Source organism: Eupeodes corollae, chromosome 2 (genome assembly GCF_945859685.1).
Source record: "Eupeodes corollae chromosome 2, idEupCoro1.1, whole genome shotgun sequence".
Lineage (NCBI taxonomy): Eukaryota > Metazoa > Arthropoda > Insecta > Diptera > Syrphidae > Eupeodes > Eupeodes corollae.
In genome coordinates, this window is record NC_079148.1 from 136,928,046 (window position 1) to 136,953,365 (window position 25,320).

General features: G+C 33.7%; 1 protein-coding gene across 7 annotated transcripts in view; it reads left to right on the forward strand.

The window, feature by feature from the left end:
- Positions 1-25,320, forward strand: part of LOC129945954 (cell adhesion molecule Dscam2) — a 297,467-nt gene that overhangs the window by 104,737 nt on the left and 167,410 nt on the right. For all 7 annotated transcript variants that reach the window (XM_056055941.1, XM_056055945.1, XM_056055944.1 and 4 more), the window contains exon 6: positions 13,453-13,901. In XM_056055941.1, coding sequence (XP_055911916.1) covers positions 13,453-13,901 — 449 coding nt within the window. The remainder of the gene's footprint in view (positions 1-13,452; positions 13,902-25,320) is intronic.

Here is a 25,320-nt window from a genome sequence, read left to right on the forward strand (position 1 = left end):
CCCTAGTTTCGCCTCATCAAATTAATATTTTATGCGACGACATTTATTATGTTAATCATGCGGTGTAACGTAACATATGTCATTAGATGAAAGCAAACACTAATGAATATAAGATGGATGATGGAGGGGATGGGAGGGGGTGAATAGAGGAAGGTGAGATGGAAATTTGAGTGTTCATAGGAAGCTTCTGTTGTGTTGTTTTTTGATTAATTGTGTTAGGAAAGGTCTTTTTCTTATTGTTTATTCTGAAGATTTTATAAGCTTCCATCTTCAACGAAGGGAAAGTACGGAGGTTGGTGGAGGGTGTTTCCCTTTGTTTTCTGTGAGAATATAATGAATAGGCAAACATAATAATTGATTAAGAGAAAACGAAATGAAAAAAACTGCGATATACGAAACTTAATTAAGTTACAATAAATTATACCTACTTCTCTGAGATGATAGCATCGGTGATTGTTTTGTGATGGTTTTTGCTTCTTTTTTTTTGGTATTTGAACGTGTGGAGGTGTGACACATTGCCTTGAGATATTATCTGAATGTTAATAGACTATTATGAACAGAAGCCTTGAGGTGATTAAATTGAATTACCAAACAAAAACTTAACAATTTGTAAAGGTGAAGCATTTGTTTGCGTTGAAAAATAAAAGGTTTCTTTAGGGATGTTTCGCCCACAGGACATTATGGGAATTTTGAATGAATGAATTTATAAAAATTTAAATGAAAGCTATGAAAATATAAAGTCTCCTAAAAATTTGTATTATGGCTTTCGTTTATGGAAGACACAAAAACTAAATGTGACCAGAGTGAAACTGCTGTCAAAGTAACAAACAGCTGTTCAAATACTCGCGAGGGTCTTGTTACATCACGAAATATAGTTTAAGACTTAAAATTTCAGAACAGTTTTTATAAAAAAGCACTATCAAATGTATCCCAAAAGTATTTTGTCAGGGTAGAGTCTTCATCTAAATAAGTTTGGTAGTTATAGAGTAGTGTTGCCTTCCATTTAAAAGCTTACTAACGCATGAACAAATGCAAATCATCTTTTAGCTTGCCACTAAGTAAGCCTAATTGTTCATTAAAAAGCCATCAGGAATTCAGTTTTTCAATCTTGAAGTTTTCAAGGAGACATTTTTGGGTTGTAAGTCAATGCTGCTTGTACAAAAAAGAGGCTGGGATGCGAATCACACTGAAAACTTCAAATCCGTCTGTCGATTAGTGTTGCTTAAAATTTTGTAGGATTTTGTGTTTTGTCAAAAACGTTGTCAGTTGAATTATTCTAAAAAGTTTCAAAATTACCAACAATATTTTGCATATAATTAAATAGTTTGTTATTAAAATTTATTTTTGCTAACAAAAATTTTTAGTCGAAAACCAATAAACACTTTTAATAGCATGTCTTAAAAGTTTGTATTTCTTATATAAACAAATAAAAATTGGATGAATGAAATGAATTTTAAGTCAAATTCTTCTATTGTTCAGGAGATATCGAGAACCGAACATCAATTTTAGACAATCGAGGGCTGATACAGGATAGGGAGGTGGTTCCACTAATCTACCACGTCAGCGGTAAAAGTATAGATAGGCACCTCCTTTACTGTTGATATGTCCTCGCACTGGACGGATCCGAGTGCCTTCGGTTTAGTAGGACTGTTTTCGATATGGACCGAAGAGATAGAGTAAGGCAGGAGGACCAGTTTTGATGGCTTCAAAATGAGAATGTCATTTAAAGTTGTCTAGGGCGTTTGGTCTTGGCCGGCTTACATAGGTTTAAGGATTAGGTAAGGACCTTCAGGGTGGCACCAACAAAAATTATATAAATAAAAACACAAAAAAAAGCTAACTGTGGCTGTTCTAGTTTTTAATTTGTTTTTAAGTATTTTTAAGTAGTATTATTGGTTTTGGTAAGTTTTAAGGAGCTTAAGTATTGTAATGGGTATCGGTTTTTTTTTCTTTAGTAAAGTTTTATAAGTTTTATATAAAATAAAAAATAATTTTAAAGATACCAAGCTTTTTTTTAATTTTCTTGTTTTAAGAATAAGTTCTTGTTATTTAGTATTAAAATTGTTCTTAGGCCGAAAGGCAGTAGTTATAAGATAATGCATTAACTTAGAGCACCCGCATATTACCCGTAAGATGTTTTTTAAGTTTTTGAAATTCACGCTAGTTTTAATATTTAAGATTTTGATAAAATAAAAAAACGAACATCAATTTTTACCAAGTTTGCCTACTATTTTTATTTAGATTTTATTTTTTAAAATACATTTTTTATTTTTATACAAAATTTATTAAATGTCGAACACAATATTTTCTGTGCGAGAAATTAACTTTGAAGCTTACATTTTTTATTTTTGAACAGATATTTGAGTCGAATGTAAAATTTTACCAAGTTTTAGTATTGTTTTTTTTTAGGGTTTTCTTTTTTGTAGATATTTTGATTTGATTTTTTTCAAAATATTACAAAATGTTGAAGACAATATTTTTATTGAAATATTAATATTTTATTTGATCGACACATTTCATTGAAAGCACAAACTAGAATCCGCGAAAATAAACAATGGCTTACTAGTAGGATTAAAGAACTTATAAATCTGCGTGATCTAGTATACCGACGCTGGAAACAGTTCCTTGTTTACGAGCTCTGTAATTTGTATAAGTCATTGCGAAATAAAGTAGTTCAAGAGTTAAGACACGCAAAAGTACAGCTCTACTCTAACCGTCTAGAACTAAAATCATATAGTCGTAAAATATGGAACAACCTCCGCAAGCTAGTAATAGGCAAACAAATAATTTTCCAGCTGAATTGAATATTAATGAGCTAAACAGTAAATTTGTTTCTACCCCTATAATAACTCTAAGAGACCATTTATCTCTTAATACCATACCTCCAACTTCTACAGACACTTTGTTCAATTTCGATTGTGTGAACGCCTTAGACATAGTTGAAAGTTGCATAAGTATAAAGTCCAATACCACTGGTGCTGATGATTTGAATCCTATTTTCATTAAAGCTATTCTTCCATTGCTTCTATTCTATTTTACACATGTAATAAATTCAATCCTTACGACTGACATTTTCCCACATCAATGGAAAAAAGCAAAAATAATTCCCATCCCCAAAAACTCGCTCTGCAATGAATTAAGACCAATACTTCCATTTCTGTCTAAGGTGTGTGAAAGGACAATGCAAAAACAATTAAGCAACTTCGTCAGTCGCAACAACCTTTTAGTCGATGTTCAATCAGGTTTTCGTTCGCACCTGTATAACGGCGCTAACTAAAACAATTGAAGACATAAGGACTGAAATCGATATTGATAATGTAACTTTTTTAGTCCTATTGGACTTTTCAAAAGCATTCGACATGGTGAATCACTCAATACTTCTGAATAAACTGCGTCACAGATTCAACATATCTTCAGAAGCTATTAAACTACTTTCTTCCTTTTTGAATGATAGAAAGCAAGCCGTTTTCTTAAATGGAAATCTCTCCGATTTTCTTCCGGTTCAACAAGGAGTTCCTCAAGGATCAATTTTATCCCCCCTTCTATTCTCATTATATGTGAATGAAATCAGTTTCATTATTATGCCGATGACATTCAAATTTACAAAAGCTGTCCTTTGGGTTTAATTGACGACTGCGCTTTCACCCTGAACCAAGAACTAGAAAAGATATCCTACTGGGCGTCGTGCAATGGGTTGGTTCTCAACGCAAACAAATGCAAATGCCTGGTTATATCAAGAAAAGAATTAGACTTTACATACTTTCCATATTTTTAAACCAGAACCCATTAGAATTCGTAAATTCCAGTAAAAATCTAGGAGTAATCTTCAATAAAACATTGACCTGGAATGACCACATCAACCAATTAGTAGGTAAAACTTATATAACGCTTATAACGCTGTGGACCGCCCAAAACATCACTCCATTTAAAACCAGACTAATGATTGCAAGGACCCTTGTAATACCTGTTCTCACTCATGGATGCGAAATTTTTTACAACTGCGATTCCATCAGCAAACATAAATTAAACACAGCATTCAATAGTATCTTCGATACATCTTTGACTTAAGAAGGTATGACCAAATTTCACATTTGCAAGAGATTCTGCTTAGTATACCTTTTAATGTCTTCATGAAGCTTCGAACATTGTTACTGTTTTTTAAAATCTTGAAAACACGCCAACCAGTTTATCCGTTTGAAAAAATCAGAATGTCAACATCGAATAGATCGACATCGGTAATTTTGATACGCTTTTCGTGTTTGACCTCGGAAAGGCAATTTTTCATTGCTGCATGTCGCCTCTGGAACTCACTTCCAACACGTTTGCGGGATATAAATGATATACATATTTTCCAAAAAAGTATTAAAATCTTCTTTTCGAACCAAAGTAACTAACTTAACTTAATGAACTTTCTTCTCTTCTTAACTTTAACTAACTTAACTATCTTTTCCTTCTTTTATTTCTATTATTTCTATTTTAACGTCAATCAATATATTATTTAAAAATTATTGTTATTTTCTTTTTTGTATATAATTTAATTTTATATTATTTTCTTACCATATTTTAAAAAAAAAATTGAATTGTTATATAAAGTTAAGTCATAGGCTTTCACAAATTTATAAGATATCTATTATCTTACTGTGTAAGCGTTATAAATAAATAAACTGAAATAAAATTAATTTGAAGCCATTATCTCAAATTTTGGAATAATATTTGAGTCGAAAATCAGTTTTTACGAACTTCTAGTAATTTTTTTTTAGGTTTTTATTTTTTGTAAAAAAAATATCATTTAAATTTTTCTCAAAATCTTACTGAATTAAAATTAATTAATTTAAAGCCAATACCTCACATTTTTAAAAAGATGTTTGAGTCGAAAATTAATTTTAACCAAATTTAATTATTATTATTTTTTATAAAAAAAAATTTTCAATTTGATTTTTCCCAAAATTTTAACTTTAAAAACGTTCATTTTCGCTGTACAAAATTTTGATCGAGATGAAATCATTTTTTATTCATACAAATTTCGAGGTAACAAATATTGTTTGTCAGTTTTTTTGATTTATAAAAAACCGTTATTTGAAATTTTTTCCAAAAACATATTTGTTTGGTATAGCGGTACATTATATAATATACAATTTTATTCAAGCTTAACTACATTTTCTGCTTTTTTTAAAATTGTTTTGGTAAAAAAACGACCCACGCAATTTTTTTGGGTATCCTTTCTGCATTATTATCTAAAAAACAAAATTTATTTGAAGTCGATATCTCAATTGGTTCTTGAGCTCTGGACAGTCATCGCTATAAAAATCTCGATACGTCAAGAAATGCCAACATTTTCAATTCAACAAATCGGACCGATTGCAGTGACTTCCTTTAAAAAAGTGCCATCTTTCTCATTAACTTTCGTCGAATCCTTCTCTGGAAGTAAGTAAGTAAGTATTTTCCAATTCTGAGCTTCAGATTTCTAGAAAGTAGAAAGCTTATAGCAAGCATATAGATCATATGTTGGCTGAAAAAGAATGCGATCATTGGTGAATATTATTTTTTATCGCTATGGCGTCATCAGAAAATATAAAAATCTCACTTGAGCGAGTCGTTAATACACATGATAAATAGACAAGGGCCGAGAACGCTTCCTTGGGGAACACCAGATGAACGAAAAAAAAGGTTCTGAATTTTTTAATTCTACTTTGTAGGATTTAATTTCAAGTTTAAATTTGCTTCAAGATAAACAAACAGTGTAAAACCAAGAGCTTTAAGTTAGAATAATATAATTCTGGGTTTAATTAGGTCAAACAAAGTAAGAAAGCCAGTATTTATGTTACAGGAAGTGTATGTAATCCTTTTGTTATATATACTTCCTATGAAATGCATAAAATGCCAAAAATGGCAAGGAAAAGTTAGATTTTTTTTTTTATACACATTGCCTAGGAGTTCTATACATCTCTTAAGCAGAAATAGAAATTGTATATAAATCCTTGGAGCTAAACTACCTAAAGAGGTGGCGTATATAACATTAGACATGTTGACTCTACTGCGTGCTCCTGAGGTTTCTAAAAAAGTAATCGATTTCAATACATATTGGCCTAACTTACAAATTATTCATGGTAAGCCCAGGCATTCGCAAAGCCAGGGAAGTGTGGAAAGGGCGAATCAGGATAACGAAAATATGCTTTCCACTTGGATCAGAGACAAAAATAATTCACATTGGAGCAAGGGTATAATGTTTGTTCACCTTATGAAAAACAGGGCTTTTCACGCTGGCATCAAGCAAAGTTCCATACATTTGCGGTAACACTGAAATCTTTTTTTTTGTCAAATTGAACATTTTTAAAATTTCTCCGAAAAGTGATGTTTTTGATGTATGTAGGAGTTCAAAAAAATTTAATTGACTGTAAAAAAAATCTTCTAACAATTGATACAAAATAATTTTTGACTCAAATATCTTGAAAACAATGAAGCAACTTCAAACTTGTTTCGTCTTATACAAAATGATGGTAATCTTCTTGAGAAAAATCCAACTAACAGTATTTTTTAACAAGTATTTAAGTCCTCCAAAAATACAATTATGTAAATTGATTTAAAGTCTGGAATATCTCGACAGAAAACAACTTAATTATGATTTTTGAAATTGTTTAAATGAAAATTAGGCTTTATAAGAAAATTGTCTCCAAAATTTTAAGGACACCAATGGAAAGCCATTTGCAATTTGAGCGAAGCTGAAGTTTGTCAAAAGAATATTCATTAAATTATTTAATTTAATTAAAAAAAAGAACACAAAAATCTTGAAATACATTTTACCAAAATAATTCAAAAATGTTCCACTTCCATTTTAAGCACACATTGAAGTTTATTAGTTTCTAATTAAAATTTCATCCTTACCTTATCAATAAAAATAAATTTAAACTAAATCCTTTTTTTAGCATAACACCATTTAGCCTAATTAGCTTTCCATTCACGAAAAAAAGATTTGAAAATCTTTCATAATTTATAAAAGATTCAACAAACAAAAATCACTTTCGATCCCACCAACAAATATACAAGTTTCAAGTCTTTAAAATGAGCAAAAACGAAAACGAAGAAAATACCGCCATCAGCATAATTTTCAAAAAATTAATTTCCCACAAGCGTGTATAGCTGAAAAAAAAACAAAAAGACCCCAAGAACTTAAAAATTCATTAAATTCAGCTTAACTTTCCCTGAGATGAATCCCAAAAGAAGCCAAAAAGCCCACCACACATCCTAACCATCTCTCATATTATTTCCCCAAAAGAAACAACAACATCTTCCGCATGCGGGATTTCAAAATAAATCTTGTAATTGAAAAAAGCAAATAATAAAGAAGGAAAACATTTTAGGTGTGCGACGATTAACGCCTAAAAACTGCCAAAGAAAACCTAGAACCGAAAAGTTGTTCCTCTCTGCTACTGCTCTGGTATAAGTTTTTAGTCGACTTTTTGTCTCATGTTGCTTCAATGAATATAGAACTTAGGAACAACCTAACACCGACCACCACTAGACTACCCAGGAGCTCCAGTCATCCTTGAGTTGTGGTTCGTGTGTTGGCCCTGGTATTGTTGTGGATTTTTTGGCTGGCTGGCGATTTGGAAGGCGTCGAAAAGTTGAAAATTGTCCACCATTATCGTCACTTTTGAAAGTTTTCTCTTTCTTTTTATGGGTTTTTCTTAGATTTTCTTCTTTTCGTTTTTCGTTTTTCCTTTTTTATTTATTTAATTTTATTCTACAACCTACAAGCTGCAGGCTCCTTTGAATTTCGATATTATCCTTTTTCTGGCTACATACAGAGAGGACCATCTTCTGAGTTAGGGTTCATTGAAAAAGATAAAAACTTACACCAGCCATAGTCAGAGCCAGAGCCAAATCCAAGCCATCAAAGGTTTCGTATCTTCTTTGACCGGAAGTTTTGTGTTGAGTTAACACTTTTGGGTAACGCTGCCGGTCGGAAGAAGATATAATCCATCATCACATTAAACATGCCGTTCCCGCCACCACCACCACCACCGTCTCGGCTGTCGAAGTGGTGGTGGCGGCGGCGTCTGTTGATGTCACACCAAGTCAGTACCGTTTGGGGGAGATGTTAAAAAGATGCTGAAGACGTTTTCAATTTGTTGTCGAATGACCCTCATAGGTTTTCTTCGTTATTTTTTTCACCCGATTTTGGGAGTATGAGTGTTTGAGAGAGTTATAGACTTTTGCCCATCAGTTTTGGGTCAGATAAAATATGCTATAGGTCCTCAGGATGAATGGTTTCATTTGCAATAAGTGTATGTAGACAAATTTTTATTGAATTTGGGGATTTTCGTTATCTTTTCTTTTCTGGTCATATCAAGGGATCATTTACGTTTATGGCATTTGGTATTGGTATTAGTATACCTTCTCATTTGGAAAAGCTTGTGCCAGTCTTGATGAAATGTGACCCTAATGATGGGCTATCCATGGTCAATCACATTACATTTTGGGGTTGCCCTCCTTTCAAGCTTCATGCATAATGGGGATGCTTTAAGCAAATTAGAATTCAATTTTCGATAGAAGATTGATATGTTCAAGATGTGGTCATTTGTCAAGGAAATAAAATAAGGTTTCCAATTTCCCAAAAACAAGAAGAATACCAAAAAAATACACCACCTTTATACCCTTCGAGCTTAAATTAAAATACATTTTGCACTCAATATAGTCAAAGGGCGTTTATACCCAAAAAAAGTACACCTACTATACAAGGACTGACCTACTTTTTATGGGATTTATCTATTTTTGTTGTTGTTGGTGCCGTGATGCCTACGTTCGTAGTGTTTTTGAAAGGCGTGTGCCTTTTAACGGGAAATATATGTACTAGAGTACCTATATAGTCCTTTGTAACTCACTTTGGCTGTTTTAATAGCTTCTGTTGATCTAGATTTAGGTTATGTTGTTTTCTGATTTTTTTTTTCTTTTTTGTTCTTTTTCATAACGTCTTATGTCCTAAATCATCAAGGTTGGGCTATGCAGATAAATCAGTTGGGAGCGAACATCCAATGTTGCTTTGTTATTTTTTTTTTATAGAAGTTGTTATATAGTAGCTTTTATCGAGAGACTAGGCCAAGGTAGTGTTATTTGATTCAGAGCAAGTTCTCTTTTTTTTGTTGGTTTTTAAATACATTTGGAAAATTGGGGATCTTATCGTGAAGGATGAAGCATTAAGGATATTGAATTGATACCTATTATAGACACTTAATTCGATTAAATTGATATTTGAGCGAGTTAAGTCCGAGAGGTCGCATATTGAATTTATTTATGTACATTACTGGACTAAGAGGTCGGTTAACAAAATTGTATCTTTCCTTATAAAAAATATGTTAAAAAGGTTGAAATTTATTAATCTCTAACAATGTTAAAAACCACAAACCATTTCTATCATAGTCAGGTTTAGGGGGATGAAAAAATGCAATTTATATTTCTATAAACTTTGAACTTAACATTTTCCACCTTTATTTTTTATCGAAACTGTTTAAAGGGTTTTTCTTGATTTCGTTGGGAGCCATTTTAAACTCTGTTCATTAAAACAAGTTGAAAAATATTAATCCAAGAAAAAAAGTACTTAAGTTTCAAATATATTGTGTGATTTGTATATGCTTAAAACCAATTGCAAATGTTTTTGTTAACTCATTTGTTTTAAGAACTAAACAAAGCATTTTAATTCGAAACAAAAAAACAATTTTTAAAATGAAGATAACTATAGCTTTGTTAAATTGGGGGGAAAAAAGCACTCCAACCTTTAAACTCATTAAGTGCGCTTCTAAGCCTTTACAAATTTGTTTTATTAGAAAACTTTACTATCTACAAACTGTACCTTTTTTAATTAATATTAATTTTTGACGGAAGTACTTCGATTTATCGAACTCTAATTGTCAAAATTGTACATGTCTACCAATCGATGTTCAAATATGCATTCAAGAGGACACAAGCGTCCACAGGTTTTTCACAAAACCCACCTCTGTCTATCAACTCCTACTCTCACCTCGCCGCGGTGAACATCGGGTGCCTAGTACCTTAACTGGATATTGGGTTCAAACCCCAGTTTAAAGTTGTTGGGGGCAGCTAGCGAGAGAGGGGGGAGAGGTGTTTCCACTAAGGCACATCTCCTTTACCAGGCGGCAGCGGACGAATTCTCGAGATAGAATCAACGGTGGCGTCTACAGTTCCAGTAAGGTAGAAGTACTTAGTGAACATCTTATAGGGCTTCTACGAATTATTCGGAGCCCAGGCCTATAAGGAGCAGTTTTATTCGGCTCCCCGTCTTTAGAGTTATACTAAGGATCTGGCCCTACAGGTTGGGGGTTGTGCCGTCGGGGTGACTTCCTGGCCACTTAAAAACCTCATAGTTGCGAAACACTAAAAAGCCTCGGATACTGACCGATTTACTGTTGACAACCTACGCAAACGAATAAAGGACAACGAACTTCGGATATGCACGTGAAATGTTAGGTCCCTTAACAGACCACGTGCGGCCGAAGAATTAGGGGAGGCCCTACAGTGCTATAAAGCAGACATCACCTCCATCAAAAAAATACGATGGGATGGGCCGGCAAAAAGAGGATGAAAAACTACGACATTTAGTATGGTAACTGCTACCCCTAAAACCAACATAGCTTATTTGGATGCGGCTTCGTCATTGGAGCCAAACTTAGGCAAGAAGCCTTGAGCTAAAGGTGCATCAATGAGCGCCTCATGACCATACGCATCAAGGCTTAATTCGGCAACATTAGCCTGATATGCGTGCACGCCCCACAGAAGAGAAAGACGACAACACCAAAGATATGTTCTTCGAGCTCCTAGACAAAACATTTTAGCAGTGTCCTATCAACGATATTAAAATAGTCCTGGGCGATTTTAATGCCAAGCTAGGAAGGGAAGACATCTTTGGTGGAATAATCGGGAAGAACAGCCTGCACGACAACACTTCCGACAACTGATTGAGGCTCATAGATTTTGCTGCGGGGCAAAACGTAATGGTAGACAGAACGCGTTTTCCATACCTCAACATCCACAAAGAAACTTGGACTTCTCCAGATCAATCTACCGTCAACCAGATTGACCATATTGCGATCGACGCCAGACACGCTTCCAGCATCATGGATGTACGAACTTTCCAAGGAGCTAACATCGACTCTGACCACTACGTTTTTGTAGCCAAGGTAGCATTTTGGGTTTCCAGACCCAAGGGAAAAGAGGGAAATGCTGGGAGAAGGTACAATGTCGAACGGCTGTAATCGCTGGAGATCGCCAGATCCTTTTCCGACCGAGTAACAAGTAACCTCTCTCGAAGTTCTCTGCCGCCAACACAATGTATCGAAAACCGGTGGCAACATTGCCAAGATGCAATCAGAGAAGCCGCCTCTGATGTGCTGCGTTTCAAGCAGCCATCATCAACCTGATACGTCCTTATCAGTGTGGTTTTAGACCAGGAAAGTCGGCAGTCGATCAAATATTAACATTACGGCAGATCCTGGAAAAAACAACCACCATCTTTTCATCGATTTCAAGGCCGCATATGACAGCAACATTGAAGTGGTGTATAGAGCCATGTATAATTTTGGCATCTCTGCCAAACTCGTTCATGACCATGGAGAATTCACGCTGCTCAATGAAGGTAGGAAACAACTAAACAGAACCTTTCGATATCAAAAAAGGTTTTAGACAAGGTGAAGCGCTGTCATGCGATTTTTTAACATCGTACTTGAAAGAATAGTGCAGAGCTCACACTTCAACACTAGAGGCACTATCTTTCATAAATCTGTCCAATTTGCCACTAATTGCTGATGACATTGACATAATCGGAAGAACTCAGCGTGATGTCAATGGGGCTTTTGTGAGTATTGAAGCAGAGGGGGCAAAAATGGGTTTAACGGTTTTTGAGGGCAAAACAAAGTACATGCTGTCGTCAAGAAAGGACATAAAACACCGACTTCTGGTCAAAACGTCACCATCGACAAACGTTAGTTTGAGGTACTGCAAGGACTTCGTCTACCTAGGCTCCGCTCTAAACGCAGAAAACAACACCAGCGCTGAGATCAAACGCAGAATAATCTTGCTAACCGCTGTTTCTTTGGACTAAGTAAGCAATTGAAAGATAAAGTCCTCTCTCGAGGGACCAAAGTGTTGCTATAAAAGACCCTTATCATCCCCGTCCTGAAATTCACTTGAGAGTAGACATGACGATGCATAGTTTAAAGTAAGGTTGAACAAAATGGGCCAAGATGGCTTCAGTGGGGAACACCAGATTGAGCAATAAAAGGTTCAGAATGACAATTTCTAAAATTTACCTCAGAGGATCTGTTTGGAACGTTTGATTGGATCCAAGCGAAGAAAAATAGCGAAAAACCAAGACTTTTAAGTTTTAATAAAATAATTACGTGGCTAAGTAATTCAAAAGCTTTAGAAAAGTCAGTGTATACACAGTAAGGTGAGCCGAATTTAAATTTTTTGGATTTTTAACAGAGCTCACCGATTATAAGGTACTAAATGGTCCCGTTAGCTTAAAGTTTCATTTTATTATTTCAAGCCTAAGTGCCTCTGATTGTTGTTTTAGCTTTAAAGAAAAACTTAATTTTGCCTTAAAATCTCACATAATTATTTTTATCTCACATTAACTTACTTTTATCAGATTTTACTAAAGTGAGGCCTGATTTTTTGGTAAAAACCTTTCGAAAACTAAATAATATTACTATTATAATATATAATATTATTCTTGAAATTAAAAACATTATTTATTGCAAGTACTTATTGGGAATTATTATTTATTTGAATAAATTTCAAATCACGCGCCCATCGGCCATATTTAATTTTCTAAATTCAAACGTAAAAGAAGAAGAAGCAAATTAAATAGTTATTCATTCTTTTCAAGTAACAACTAAAAGCGCCACTCATCTCTTCTTTTAGTTTGTCCGTTTGTTCGCTTTTGAATTGAAAAAAACGTTATTTTGAGCTCTTAATACATCCGATTATTACTATTGATTTCATTTTGTGTTAAGTTATAAAAAAAGTTTATTTGTTTTGTGTCATCAAAAGAATGGAACGCACTCGAAATTGTTGGAAGTGAAAGGGAAACTAAAAAAGAACCAACATTTAAAGAAGTAGAAGCTGTATTAAACAGTCAACTACATAACCTTGTGAGAATGTGAAGAGATTTGTAACGGTGGATCTTTTTTCACAAAACCATGTTGGTGTTCATAAATAAGATTCTCACTAAAAAAAGCTACACTGTCACAAACAACTTGTTTAAACAATTTAGGAATGCAAGAAAGCAGTAGGTCTGTAGTTGGTTATATTTGCCTTTCTGAAAATTGCTGTTAGAAATGACTTCTTTCTAACCTAAATTGCAAACAAATATTTCCCCCAATTTGTTTTCTTTTAGTAGCAGAATTTTCATATTTTTGTTTTTCTTTTCAATTTCAGTTGGTACACGCATAACGGACCTGGTCCAATGCCGGTCCTCAGTGGTCCACGAATACGCCTACTCGGTCCGATACTCGCTGTCGAAGCTGTTACAGCTGAAGATTCCGGCGTATACAAATGCACAGCCGGAAATGTTGGCGGCGAAGCTAGTGCCGAACTCCGACTAACTGTAGCCACTCCAGTGCAAGTGGAAATCTCACCGAATGTCCTAAGCGTGCATATGGGTGGTACAGCTGAATTTCGTTGTATTGTCACCAGTAACGGCAGTCCGGTAGGTATGCAAAATATCCTCTGGTATAAAGATGGACGACAATTGCCAACATCGGGACGCATTGAAGACACCCTCGTTGTGACCAGAGTTAGTCGTGAAAATAAGGGAATGTATCAGTGTGTGGTGCGTCGTCCGGAAGGAGATACCTTCCAGGCATCTGCTGAACTTCAACTCGGAGGTAATTATAAAACTATACTTTATTGATGTACGCAAATAATCTAACACATAGTAGACAGAGACACATCAGAGACGTATGATATTTTTGGGTGAACAAACGGGGAGGTGGAATTCTATAGATAAATTGAAGAGTGGAGAGATTGGAGAGTCCATTAAATTGTGGTATCATCTTTGGTAGTTAGTGGTGTGCGAGGAATTAGTAAGAATTTTCAATTGAAATCCTTCTCTCTGTTTGTCGCCACAACAATACCTCGCCATATCTTCCAATACCCCAACTTAACCAACTCTATCTCTAATCCTTCTGGTGGTTGACCATTTTATGTATATATAGCTTTAGGAAAAGGGACCATGATGACAATGACTACAACAACGACAACTATGACAATGAATAGAGGGCCAGAGTATGATGCTGATACTGGTCCTGAGGAGCTGGTGGTGTAATCTACAATAGCAAGCAATTTATTGCTGTCAGTTTCAATATTCTCCTCATTCATCACATTCAACATGAATCCCAGGCTCCGAACGCCTTCGCACTTCGTTTTATCCTTATTATACTAGCCCAGCACTTTAAAGCTGAGTATTTTGGATTAGGCGAGTTCCTTCATCAGTGATGCGAAAGCGAACTCCTCCTCGGTTCTTTGATCTATTTATCTATCCCTTGATGGATATAAGTTGTATAAAATAGCTAGATAAGAATAACTCTTCACTAAGGGAGGAAGAAGAAAGATGGACAGAACTGTGAAAAGGATCAATGAAAAATCCCAAAAAATCAAATTTCAAAATAAAATCAATTTATGATTTCGACATATCTAAGAGATACAAAAAGGGAGAAGAGTATGATGTATGTTTCGGAAGTAAAAGAGGGAGGAGCGGAGGGATGAATTTATAATGATGGAAACGGACATGAAGAGGAATCCATTTTTGTTTTTCAGATGACTGACTGATGGGTTGTCTATTCTTCTTTCACAGTTTACAAAAGGAGCACCTTGTTCATAAATATAAATTCTGAAATTCGGAGTTCCTATCTCTGAACAGTGCACATTGCATCACAACCTGTCCTAAACCTTTCTCAGTATATTTTACTTTTTGTTTTTTTTCCTTTTTTCAATGTCTGACCTCATTTGACTCGCTTTCTGTTGTCTGTCAGAATGAAGATGACGATGATGATGATGATGATTGCAGGACAAACGAAGATGGTTGTGAGAATTCACAGATTTCTATTTCCTGTTGATATTTCCATCAAAAGCATCATCATATGGGATGATGGTCGGATGGTATAGAGTTTTCCAGAGTGCAGGTTTTCCTTTTTGTTTTTGGTTTCGTTTTTCGTTTCTTTTTTGTTTGCTTCTACATTTACACGTATATACATACAAATATACGAACATACTCGTCTATAGTTTACCTTTTACCTGAAGGTAAAAGAAGTCCTTTATTTTCGGTGCAAAATAAAGAGCTATCGAGGTGACACGCTTGCATGAGCATAGAGCATGGGTAAGGAAAAAAAGGATATCCCAATCCAAACACCCCTTCGGACAACATTCCTTTCGACTATACTCTGGGATGACTATGACTACGGTGGCGCTACGGGGTGAGGTTATCCATTTGTTTTCCTTTTTTTGAAAAATTATCATTTTTGGTGATTTTTGTTTTTTTTTCTTTCTTTCGTCTGTTTTGTCTTTGTGTCCTCGTTTATGATATTTGCTTGGCTAAAGTGAATTTATTTAGGAAACTGAGATTGCAAATGATTTGTCCCCATGTTGCTACGCTATTCGAGCATGTGTGTGTGTCTCGATGTGAATCCTTGGAGCAGAAGGTTTTTTATGTCGAATTTGAATTATTAAATGGATTTAAATTGGAATAATTTCATTTGAGTAAGATATTGATTTAGAGAAGATTTGCATTGTTGTATTGGAAAGGCAATATTGGAAATAGAAATGTATAAAAGAATAAATTAGAAATGTGAATTGACCAATGTGTACGTCAAGAATTGATTTAGATAACTAAGACATGTTCTCTTCCTTAAAATAAAAATGTTTCAATTTAAGTTAATATTGATATAATTTCGAATAATCGTAAATAGTTAAAAATTAGGCCAAGGTCTTTGAAGTGAATGGAAAGGGGTAAAATAACGAATATTAAGCATGTGGGTTAAAGTTGGTACGTTTTGTTGAAGTTCTTAAGAAAATGATATCTTAGTCAAACGCATAAAGTTCAAAATCTTTTTGCAATAAAATTATGTAACGTTGGTTTTACGCTCGAATGAATAAGGCAACATAAGAACTAAACGTGGGGAGTTGTAATTTTATTTAATATTAATGGCAAGGCAGTTTTTAAAAATTTTGAAAATGTGATTTTTTACATTTTTTCTCAATCTTATACTACATTTTAATTCACGAAATGGCTATATCAGTTTCAGTTATTTAGCACAACCTTTTTTTAATAGTTGGTCATATATCAGTCTCTATAGTATGCAAAACCTGTATATGAATTCCGACGCAAATATTAGAGAAAAATCTGCTAGAAAATTTTTCATCCATGTTGTCGAAGCCTTAAAAAGCCATTTAACTAACCCCAAGCCTTATATTTTTGTTAGGATGAGTTTTCGTTTGCAGTATGAGGTGTCGAATTATGGACTAACATGTTTAAGTTTAAGTGACATCTAAATTCCATAAAATACTAAGCTCTACTACATTGGTCGACAAAATTACGTTTTTTTACGGAACAAACAAATCAACAACGTTTACAATGTTCAGAATTTGGATCTCGGCTTTAAATTTTTTTATCTCATCAGGTTTTAATAATATGCCCTTATAAAGACAACAAGAGCCGGTGTTTAAAGGCTAAGCTAAAACACAACATATCCTGTAAAATTGAATTTTTATCAGAGAGTTGCGAATACAGTTAAAATGATTTTAGTAAAGGGTTTTTTTTTCAATTAGAGCGGGTAGAGAGAGAGTAGCGATAGGTGGATAATTTGTTTTGGTGACATGGGTCAAATTTTTTGTGCATTATTCAGTTGTTTATGCCAAATCATAACGATTGAATAGCACGTGGATTTTAGGCCAGCCGGCGGTGTAATTGGTCCGTACTTTTTTGAAAAAGATGTTAGTGAGGCGGTCATCGTCAACAGAGAGCGCTTCATAACGATGATAAATAATTTTGTATATGGCTCTAATTGAACCATATGGACCTATACGACATGTGGGTCCAACAGGACGGCGCTACGTGCCACATAGCAAGATTGACATTTTGCATGAACGATTTGAGGGTAAGGTTATCGCTTGCAAAGGGTGATGTGAATTTGCGTACCAAGGTCAAGCGATAAAACCCCACTAGAATTTTTCCTGTGGAATTTCTTGAAGTCGTAGGTCTATGCAAATAAAGGTGAAAATGACACAGGCCATCGCTCAAATAGCCAGGTCTATGCGTGCCACCGTAAGAAGCCTAGACGGGCATTTGAATGATATCATATTCCACACTTAATGGTATACATGCGTCCTTCAAATACAAAACTAATGCGTTAATACCTCACACACAGCTTGTGTTTTCATTTCAACATCTACCCGCCCTTATTGAAAAACCCTTTGTTTCACTTAGTTTTCGTGATTTTTAATTAGTTATGAGATGACTTATGTGTCTTCATTTGACTCTATCTAAAGTTTTAAAAAACTTGAATATAATTCCTTTATTTTTTTAAAAAACTCAGTTTTCAGCGCTGATTTCGGAACCCTAAAGCATCTTGCACATGAGCTACGAACTACGAACTCCGAACTGTAAATGTTCGCATATTTTGACTTTTTTTCAATTCACATGGGACAGCGACGAATTGAATTACCTTTTCCTCCATATTTTGCTCAACCATGATCTTTCACACAAAAACAAAACAAGACTGGTATAATTTTGAGGTTATGTTGCGCGCGAAAAATGTATTCGTGGCAGTGTGGATGGTATGTGGAACGCGAATAAAGTTTGACATTTCGTAGCAACCTCAGTGCAATTCTTTACTACCAAATTGTTTTTACAAAATTTTCATATTTTAGAGAACAAAATAGAAAAATTTTACTATCTTAACATTAGTGCCAATTGGTTTCTTATAAATTAAATGGGTTTTTGTATGTAATTAATTTTTTTGAAATGTGTAAAACCACGTTTGTTCGTCCATTCGGTCATTCGTTGTTCGCTCTCATGTGCAAGGCCCTTAACGATATATGCTCCAACTCAAAAGTAGTACTCGTTTTTAACATCATTTTTATGTTGTCTTTTTTTCAATACATTCCAAAAACATATAAACTTAAAACTATAAATTTGTAATAAAATCTAAAATTGGTTCCATACCGTTTTGTATTTTTCTATTAAGAAGTGTTTGAGCATAAATGCTTCAGCGTCCTTTTAAGGTCAAAGTATGGCAGGTAAAGATTTACAACTAATGATAACTATTAGAAAAATAAGTCAGATTCTGATTGATTTCGGAAAAAACGAATTTTATGGAAAAACAAATACTTCATGAATTAACACAGCCTCAAGAAGACTAATATAAGGTTTTTTTTTCAAATTTTTAAAGGTTGCACCTCAAAAACCTGTGGTGATAGATTGTTTTTGAAATCAAATGCGAACTAGATTCATCTAAAAGCTTAGAAAAAGTGTTATCAAAGACCTGATAATTACCAGCCTCAAGGCACTAACTGATGCATTCAGGACTGGATATTAAAAGCTATGTAGTTTATGCATTAATGAAATAAAAAAGTCTTAAAAAGAAGCTATCATTTCAATTCTTAAATAATATTAAGGCATTTCACATTCACAAAGTACGGTAAAAAAGCGAATCATTATGTAGAAAACATTAGCGGTCGAGATCACTGACTTTCCACGAAAAAAAAGAGATTACGGGTAAACTATTTGAGGAGAGAAGTGAAGCTGTCTATTCCATTGCCCTTTAAAATAACTGTAACAGTATGTGAGGCAAGAAACATTATGACGATGTTCGAGTGCCGTAAATGATTTAACCATCACCAGTTATTTATTAAAAGCTTTATTTCAACAATGATATGTTAATTTTCTTCGAAATCATATTTTCCTGATTAGTAAGTTTTATCATTGAATGTTACAATAAATGTTGGTCATCTTAGAAAGCTACCCACTTTTTTACTTACTTACTTACTTCGGTCCTTAGATCTGTTAATTGCATTGGCAACTCCTTAATGGGCAAAGGGCCTTGCTTGGCCTGCAATGCAGTCGCTATCTTTTCGAAGCGTATGTTAAATCTATTGCCACTTACACTTTCGTGTAATAGAGTCTATAGGTTTCTGACCTATCCTTCTATGAAGGATCTCATTTGATATACGGTTTGGCCAGAAAATCTTTAGGCTATTACTAAGATATCCATTCACGAAGATTTGCAGCTTTTTTGTTATGGCTGATGTAACCTTCCAAGTGCTGCAGCCATAAAGAAGCTTTTTTTTTAAGCTAATAGAGTTATTTCTCCTAATTTTTGACAGAATACCTTACACGGCTTTTGCTTTTCCGATGCCGAAGATGACGTCTTGTTCGGTTCCACTTTCGATGGAGCTGATACTTCCAAGGTATTGAAAGCTTTCCATTTTTTCCATCGGTTGCGATTAAATGTTTATTTGAGAGGATGTTTGGGTTCCGAAGCTGATAATTTTTGTTTTGCCGGAATTAATTTTCAACCCCGCAACTTCTGCTTCTCTCAACACACTTGTAGTCATTTGATGGAGATCCGTGATCCTATGAGAGAGTAAGCAAGCATCGTCCGCGTAATCCTAGTGCTTTCAATCCCTACGCTACCTGACAAAGCTGCGCACTGTACATCGTTTAACACCAACAAAAACAATATGGGCAAACAATATTCGATTTCAAAATCCTCTGACAAACTACCATCGTGCAGAACGTGACACTTGGATTAATCATATGTTGCTTTCATAAAAGCAATTAGTTTTTCTGGAATGCCTTTCCTCCGCAAAGCTAACCAGGTGAACTCCCTGTTGACGCTATCAAAGGCCTTCTCGAAATCGTTGAACAGCAGGTGTAATAGTGCTCGATATTCAAAGCACTGCTCAATAAGGATCGCGGAATCTTGCTTGTTCAGCATCGAGTGTAGATTTCCTGATACGTTCTAGTATGATTTTTGCAACTATTTTGGCAACGGCAGGTAGAACGTAAATTCCTCTCCAGTTCTCGTACTTTGTGAGATCTCCTTTTTTTGGGAACTTGACGATCGTTCCCTTCTTCCACTCATGGAGGAAGCTTTCGGGGGTACAGGCTACTTTAATGAGCGGATGAAGCAGTTCGCTTGATGACGTTGCCGCTGCTTGTAAAAGCTCTGCGGGAATTCCAACAAATCCTTACATTTGCATACCTTCATAGCTAGTTGTAAACTTATGCTTAAGCATGATACCACAATGAAAGCAGACCCCAATGGCCTAATACAATCAGTTTAAGGTCAACTAAATTAATTTGGCCAATGATTGATGCCAAACGCATTAAGCAACTCATTTTAGTTGGAACATTGCACATTAGATTCGTTAAAGGAGCCTTTACACTGCTAAATGAGTAGAAATGCTTTTCGACTTGAAACTCCTAAAAACGATTTTTGCAAAACCTAAATGGATGAAGAAGAATAGTAGACAGTGTCTCACTTTTTATGTTCTAGGAGATTTTTAATACACATTTGTGTGCCAACAAATTCCGACATATATTGTCTTAAAGGCCCTTAGATTCATGTGGTATCACAACAGACCAACTATTGGTCTAAATGTGTTGGTTTTTCCGTCAACAGCCACCTTAACTTAAACTAATTCAACATAGAACTAAAGTTGTTACATTCCTTTGTAAAGCAATCTGAAATGAATCTAAATTCACGGTGGTTTAATAAAACAAAACTACTTAATTGCACAAACGTTCCATGCTTTTCTCCGAATTATACTTAAAGTTCCATCACCTTTTAAAAACTAAATTTGGGTATTAATTGAATGTTCTGAAACTGTATTAAGATGAAAACACAGTAAAAGTTCAAAATTAAGAACTCCCAATATTAAACCTAACAACAAAAACTTAAAAATGTGATGTTATTTTGTTTTCAGTTTTTCAAAAAATAACTGAACAAATTTCGTACATGTAAATTTCAAACTATGTAAATAAATTTTATATTATTTTTTTTGGCTAATTGTCGTTATTTAAAGGCATACCATTATGAAATCAACTGAAAAAATCGAATATAAAGCAAAGCCTTTTTTATTTTCTATAGAGGCGTATTTTTCAGTTCAATTTTAGTCCGAAAACAAAATGAAAATAAAGAAAAGAAAATTGGATCAAAAAACAATATGGCCATTTCGTTTGGAAAATGTTTAATTTATTTTACATCAGAGATCATTTATTTTTTTCCTCCCTTATATTTGATGCTTTTGATGGCTAGTTGGGCAGTTGTTAAAATACAAAATAAATATATAAAAGTCAATTTCATTTAAATACACAAAAATTCCACGAAGAGTTGAGTTTTATATACAAAATCTATGTCCTGCTAAATACACAAACATATATGAACAGAATGTTAAAAAAAGGATTCTTTTTAAGTTTATTTTTACAGCACACTAAAAACATGTAATAGAGCTTAAATGAATTAAATGAGCGTACAAAATTTCAACAAAAAAAATATTTAAATTTAAAACTTAATTATATTATACAATGCAGAGCTTAAAAGTGTTACTAAGTTGTACGAGTCACGAATTCAATGTTTTCTGTCCATGCTTTGCTCATCGTGACTAGTAATCGTACACAAAACGTCCCGCTTTTGTTAAGGATGCAGGACATTTTTATTCCGCATTTATTAAAGCGAGTATCTATCCTCAGGGTTTTTAAACAAAATAAACTACATCGAAATAAATGTTTATGCAAAAACATTTACCTTTTTTTACATGAAAACATACATAATATAGAGATGTATAGGTAAGAGTATAATATCTTGTCACATCAACCTATTTAAGTCATAAAAGTAGAGATATATAAAACTGTAGATTTCCTTTAATAGCAATTTTGTCACTGACAGCTGGAGTAGGAGTTGGAGTGGGAGTTGGAATAGGAGCAGAGTCAGGAACAGGCAGCATCAACACAAAAGCTCTTTAATCCTTGTTTATTTTTTATTTTGGAGGAAAGGCGTAACAGCGGAGGTAGATTTACCTCTCTTTTCGAACTCGTTAAATAAAATACGACAACAACAACTACACTATAAAGAATCAACTCGAATTTGATAGCACTTTTTCTGTGTTTAATTAACAGTTGAATCCTTCTGTCTTTTTCTCTTTACCCTCTATTTTCCGGTGATTGCACTCCCCAATCAAAAAATAAAAAAAAAATATATAAACTTGAATGTTATCAAAAAGAAGGAAGAGAACTCCCACCAACGACTGTTCTTCACTTACCCACCGTACCCTATCCCTACCCCAACCACTAAACCCCCGATCCAAGCCCCAACCAACCACGAGGACTAATAAAATCTATTCAGGGAGATAATTGAAAGTCTTCATAAGTCCCAGCACGTTCACCGAACCCTCGGGAAATAATTTAAAAAAAAAAAGAGTTTTTCTCTTCATGGATATAAGAAAGGATATGTGAATTTATATGAATGTATTTTAAAATCGTGGATGTATGTTTTGTATTTTGTGTGTGTATGTTACCAATTCGATTTTTAAACGTATGGCATACAAATAGAATATGAAAATGTGTAAGTGAATCTGTCCCCAGTAAGTGGGTGTTTTTTTAGAGGTAAGGAACTATAAGTTTTGAAACACATTAACGACAGCCATTTTGTAAGATGGTAAGTGATGATGACGGCGTTTCAACATAAATACAAACTGGCCTGAAAAACGCTTTCAAATTGTCCAAATATATTTCAGAAATCATGTTTTTTTAACTTCCCATAGGAAATTATTGTAATGGGTCCGATTTGTCAAATTCTCAACGTTTCAAGGTCCTTAGAGTCGAAATAAAAGATTTTTAGAAAGATGTCAGTGGGTGCGTGTGTACGTACTTTCGAGAAGCTTTTTTCGTCGTCCATATCTCAAGAACCAGAAGAGATATCGCCTTCAAATAAATTTTATTATCAGATAATATTGCAGAAAAATGCAGAAAGGACTCTCAAGAAAATTGAGTGGGTGTTTTTTTTAATCCTAAATATCTCGTGAACCAATGACGCTAAAGACTTGAATTGAATTTTATTTAATAATGTTTTTGAGAAAAATCGTATTGTCAGTTTCTTTATAAAAATAAAAACCTAAAAAAACTTTACTCAAAGTTGGTAAAAATTGAATTTCGACTCAAATAACTTTTCAAAACTTTGATATATTGGCTTTGAACTACTTTAATCTTTTAAAAAATATTGTTTCCAACATTCAGTAAAATTTTGGGAAACATCGAATTGACAGTTTTCTACAAAAAATAAAAACCTAAACAAAAAAATTAATAAAAGTTGGTAAAAATTGTTTTTCGGCTCAAATATCTTTTTAAACCTCTATGATATTACCTTTAAGCTACTTTTATCTTTTAAAAAAATATTATTTCCAACATAAAGCAACATTTTAAGAAAAGTTAAATTGACAGATTTTTACAATTTTTACAAGAAAATTTAACAAAAGTTGGTAAAAATTGATTTTCGACTCAAATAACTTTTCAAAACTTTAAGACATTGGATTTAAACTTATTTTATCTTTGCAAAAATTGAATACCATTTTGAGAAAAATGAAATTGACATTTTTTTTTTTAAACAATAAAAACCTACACAAAAAAATTATTAAAATTTGGTAAAAATTGATTTTCGGGTCAAATATCTTTTCAAAACTTTGAGATATTGGCTTTAAACTACATTTTTATTTAAAAAATATTGTTTTCAACATTTACAAAAATACAATACTAAAACTTGGTAAAAATTATCTTTTGATTTAAATACTCGTAGCTTTTCAAAAATTGAAAATACAGTCTTCAAACTTTTTCATTTCAAAGAAAATATTGTTTTCGATATTCAGTAGTTTTTTTTGTAAAAAGCCAACAGTCCGTTTTTTTCATAAAAAAATAAAATCCACAAGAAATAGTACGCAATTTTGTTAAAAAAAACGGGATGGGAAGTTATCAGTGTGGGTCTCATCCCACCCTCTTTTTTAAAAATATGTTGGTATCGCTCTCTTTTTTGTTTAGAAACAAAGCTCACTAAGTTAAAAGGATACGTCAGTAAATAAAACTTTCTTGGAGTGATGGTAATAAACTATTGTATGTTGAAACACCTCTATATCCAAAACACTGATTTTTTTTGTGTTGCTAGAATTATTGGACCGTATTTTTTTAAAAACGATAATGGCTAGAACGTTAAGGTTAACGATAATAAATATTGAGCCATTTTATTGATTACGGACCCATGAATTGATCTTCATTATCATGCCATTTAACGCTGATTAATGAACTTCTGTGGAAATGTGTAAAATCACAAGTCCAAAACGATTGACCACTTAATATTTATTTGAATGTCAGTTGCACATCAAGTTAAACTTATAAATGGTTCAGGATATAAAAAATTTGATTTATGTAGGATACAATTAACAAAAGAAACGTGTGATAAAAATTAACAAAGATTAGGTAAAATTAATTATACATTAAAAATGGACTAAAATTAAAAATTACAAATTTCAGAATGCAACAAAAAAAACAAAAGACCTGTTAATTAAAAGCTATCTGAGTCAAGATACAGGAAAATAAAATTGGAAATGATTAATTTAAAAGTGCGTTCTGTTCAAGTTCGAGAAATTTTTAAAACAAATTGCTTGAAACTTTCTGTTTTCGATTCTAGACCTTACATGACTGGGAAGATTTTTCCACAGACTAATAGCATGAACGAAAAATTGCCTGCTCGATGTCAAACACGTTAAAGTTTACGAGCGCAATAATATGGAAGGGCTAGAAACATATAAATTAAGTCTGTTACACAGATAACCTGGAGTCTTTTTAAAAACCACTTTGAAGAGTAATACAACAGCGATATTTGAAGAAAGTTGGCGAGCTTGAAAAGAGAAAGCTGGCGAGCTTGAAAAGAGACATGATCAAACCAACATAGGTTACAAACAAACCGAGCTATTGCATCAAATGCCACCTTTAGTCTTTGATCTTATTGAGAATCAAGATCTGCAATCAGCTCACACCCGTATGTTGTTCTTGGTAGGACAAGTTCTTTTACCAGCTTAAATTTAATATTGGTATGTAGTACGGATCTAGTAACAGATTGTCCTCTAAGTAAAGCATAGATCTTTGACACAACTGTATCGACATGGTTATTCCAAGTTAACCTGTTCTTAAAGACCAAACCAAAATTTCTAACTTGGGCAACATATTCAATAAAACAATTATTCAACATAGCGGGAGGG